A 3,314-nucleotide genomic window follows, 5' to 3' on the forward strand; every position below is an offset into this window, starting at 1 on the left:
AGGGCCAAGGGGTGTAAAGGGTGTAAAGGTGTCAGGGCCAAGGGGTGTAAAGGTGTCAGGGCCAAGGGGTGTAAAGGGTGTAAAGGTCCTCAGGAGTCGCGAACACAGTAAATTTGTTTGGGGAGGTTATCACAAGTGGATCGAGTAAAACTGAAAACGACCCCCCGGGCAGAATTTGTTCAAGTTATCCGATGGCATCGTTTACAAATTTCCATGGACACCGCCATGTTGTGGAGCGGTGCCGAGCACTCCGTTCCGTTGGAGTGTTTCAATCAAGCTGCTTGGTAACGAACCGCTTGGTAACAAAACACACTCCACCTGTTTGGATCCGATCCAGATATCCTCTACCCGTTGTGCCACTCAGATCCTCGTGTGGGCAAAGCGATGTTAATATTTGTCGAGGAATCGGAGATAAAGTTTAAATTTTCTGAAGCCGGATCGCGATCTTGTTTTGCGCTTAAATTGATTTCTTTTTTTGCCCGCGTGGCCTATCTAGAGCCTGGTGGCTCGGAAGACGCCGTTCCGTTGTGATTGTATAGAAGAAGAAGAATCTGTCCGTCCAGGAAGTTGCTTCCACATAACGAAGTCAAACACCTCGAGGTCTCGAGGATGATCACGTGATCAATTTTTTTCCACCCCCAAATCTTTATAAGAGTAGCTCTGTGCGTGTGTGGTTTTTGTGTGAAGGTTTTCCTTCAGAAAAGTGACTGATCGATGATGGAGGTTATAACAAATAAGGTGAGATTATTTTACTTGCGTTTGTTTAATTTATTTCAGTGCTGCCACAGCATTCCTGAGATTCGTCTTTTATATGTTTTACATTTTGTGTCCCACTGACGAGGTGGATCTGGATCCGGATCGGCACCAAAATCGAATCTGTTCGTCCTTGTCACACCAACAACCTCTCCACCAAATTTCAGCCGAATCCGTCCACAACGTTTAGAGAGAGAGAGAGAGAGAGAGAGAGAGAGAGAGAGAGAGAGAGAGAGAGAGAGAGAGCGAGAGCGAGAGCGAGAGCGAGAGCGAGAGAGAGATATATATATATATATATATATATATATATATATATATATATATATATATATATATATATATATATATATATATATATATATATATATTAAAACATCACCTCCGTCCACCTTCGGTGGTGGGTAATAATGGTCAGAGGCAGCTCTTTCAAAACGACCATTTCGTCGTCTGGTCAATTCAGATGTTCTGCGCTACCAGGCTATATATATATATATATATATATATATATATATATATATATATATATATATATATATATATATATATATATATATATATTTTGTGTGTGTAATTGGACGAAATGTAGAAATGCATCCGGAAGTCGAAGATTATTTATTGTGACATGAACACCTGGAAGAGGTGGTTACCTGTAGGAGAGTTGGTTCAAGCTGGTGTACCTGCATTTCCTGTGATGATCTATAAACGAGTGCTTCCAGCAGAGTGGACGGTGTTGAGAACGGGACAAAGCTTGAGGTTAAAGAAGATGAGAGCTCAGACAGTTTTAAGGCAGGGGGGTCGTTCGGTCAGACAGTGGTTCATGCGTGGAATGGTCTCCAGGGAAAGCGAGATGGGGTGGATAACTTTTAAATTTGATTTACATTGGCAGCTGGATGTTTACATTGGTAGCTGGATTCATGAGAGAGAGGGACAGAGAGAGAGAGAGAGATATATATAGAGATAGAGAGATGTGCAAAGCTGCTGATGGGCCCAGGCCAGATGGGAAATGTTGAACCCCCATTTCAAACGACTCATTAAGTCTTTTTGTAATCAGTGCTAATATGATTTATGTCTGGGTATATACATGTACATGTAGTATACATGATGTACTTACAGTAACAGAACAGAATAAAAGAACTAGAACGATTTATAACCAGAGAGTTGGTGTCAAAGCCACCCAATGCTCGCCTATTTATACATTTATCGTTTTAAAAAGACTAGTCTAATCATATTTTTTATAAAGCATTGCAGTGAAGTCTGATCCAAATAATTTAAAAGCAATATATGTATTTGTATATTGTAGTCAGTAAAAAATAGTGTGGTAGATAAAAACATTAGAAAGGAAAAAAAAACTTTAACGTTGATGTGCTACAAAAAAGTTAAGTTCATAACAGGTCAAAAAAGTTTTAAATTTGAAATTATTTTTTAATTTCAACTTCACTGCATTAATAATATACCCCAAAGGAACCTCCATGCCAAATATCAGCATCCGAGTGCACATATTATATGAATGGCAAGCTTCTAAATAACTTGCACCAAAAACTTTAACATTTTCACGCTGACGCTCACGCCGGTGGTATCGCAAAAGCTCTCTGTTCTTCGAACAGGCGAGCTAAAAAAAGGTAATTGCAAACAATTTTATTCCAATTGTATATAAGACAATAGAGTGCAGTACTGTAATAAGAAGCAGTAAATTCTTTTTATATTTATGATAAATACGATAACATTTATGTTTATTCTGTATTCGGAATTTCAGATCAGAAATTTTTTGTTCTGTTTAACATTAGCCCCCCTCAAAATCATAGGCCCATGCCAACTGGCCCACCTGCCCCCCCCTCTGTTCTGGTGTGTGTGTGTGTGTGTGTGTGTGTGTGTGTGTGTGTGTGTGTGTGTGTGTGTGTGTGTGTGTGTGTGTGTGTGTGTGTGTGTGTGTGTGTGTGTGTGTGTGTGTGTACATACATGGGTGGGTCGCTTCACCCCTTCTTTCTCCTTTCACCCCTCCTTTGGTTCGTGTGGGTCGCTGAGAACAGGGTGTCTCAGGTTGCCTGAGGTGTACAAAACTACAGTGACGTGGTGAGTGCAGGAGTGTTAATCAGTCCCTTCTGCGATGCACTACCAGTTGTGTTGATGCAGTCAGAGGAGATTGTGTGTATGTGTGTTTGTGTGTGTATATAAAAAAATTTTCCCCCATACTTGAACCAAGGTGGGGGCTCTCTTTTCACCAATGTATATTCACAAGCAAAAAATGCCCTTCCCCAACGATTGTAAAACTTTAAGTTAATCAATCAATTTAAATTACTTTCATGGACTTTAAAAGGTTAATTGTGTTGCACTCTTGCTTAAACTCGGAGCCTAAGCTTTGAGCTACGAATACCGCCCACCACAAAATGGTGTTGCACCAGCAGGTGGTGGTGGTTGGAGTTGTCCAAAAAGAGTTCACAATATCCTCCATGAGAAATAAAATTTGGTATCCACATTATTCATCTCTGTTCTACTGTCATTTCAAAAGTGAATGTAGAGCTTTGTGGGAAGCGGCAACCATAAACTGTGTGTCTGTCTGTGTG

The 3,314-nt window shown here is 40.3% G+C and overlaps 1 protein-coding gene across 1 annotated transcript in view; it reads left to right on the plus strand.

The window, feature by feature from the left end:
* The first annotated feature begins 523 nt into the window (after positions 1-523).
* The window catches only part of LOC147031524 (thioredoxin-like), a 27,608-nt gene continuing 24,817 nt past the window's right edge, over positions 524-3,314 (plus strand). Inside the window, exon 1 of the mRNA XM_085864484.1 lies at positions 524-738. Within this exon, the coding sequence (XP_085720610.1) occupies positions 715-738 (24 nt within the window). The 5' untranslated portion in view covers positions 524-714. The remainder of the gene's footprint in view (positions 739-3,314) is intronic.

Source organism: Eptatretus burgeri, chromosome 2, assembly GCF_056783735.1.
Source record: "Eptatretus burgeri isolate ZD-2024b chromosome 2, Ebu_testis_v1, whole genome shotgun sequence".
Taxonomy (NCBI): domain Eukaryota; kingdom Metazoa; phylum Chordata; class Myxini; order Myxiniformes; family Myxinidae; genus Eptatretus; species Eptatretus burgeri.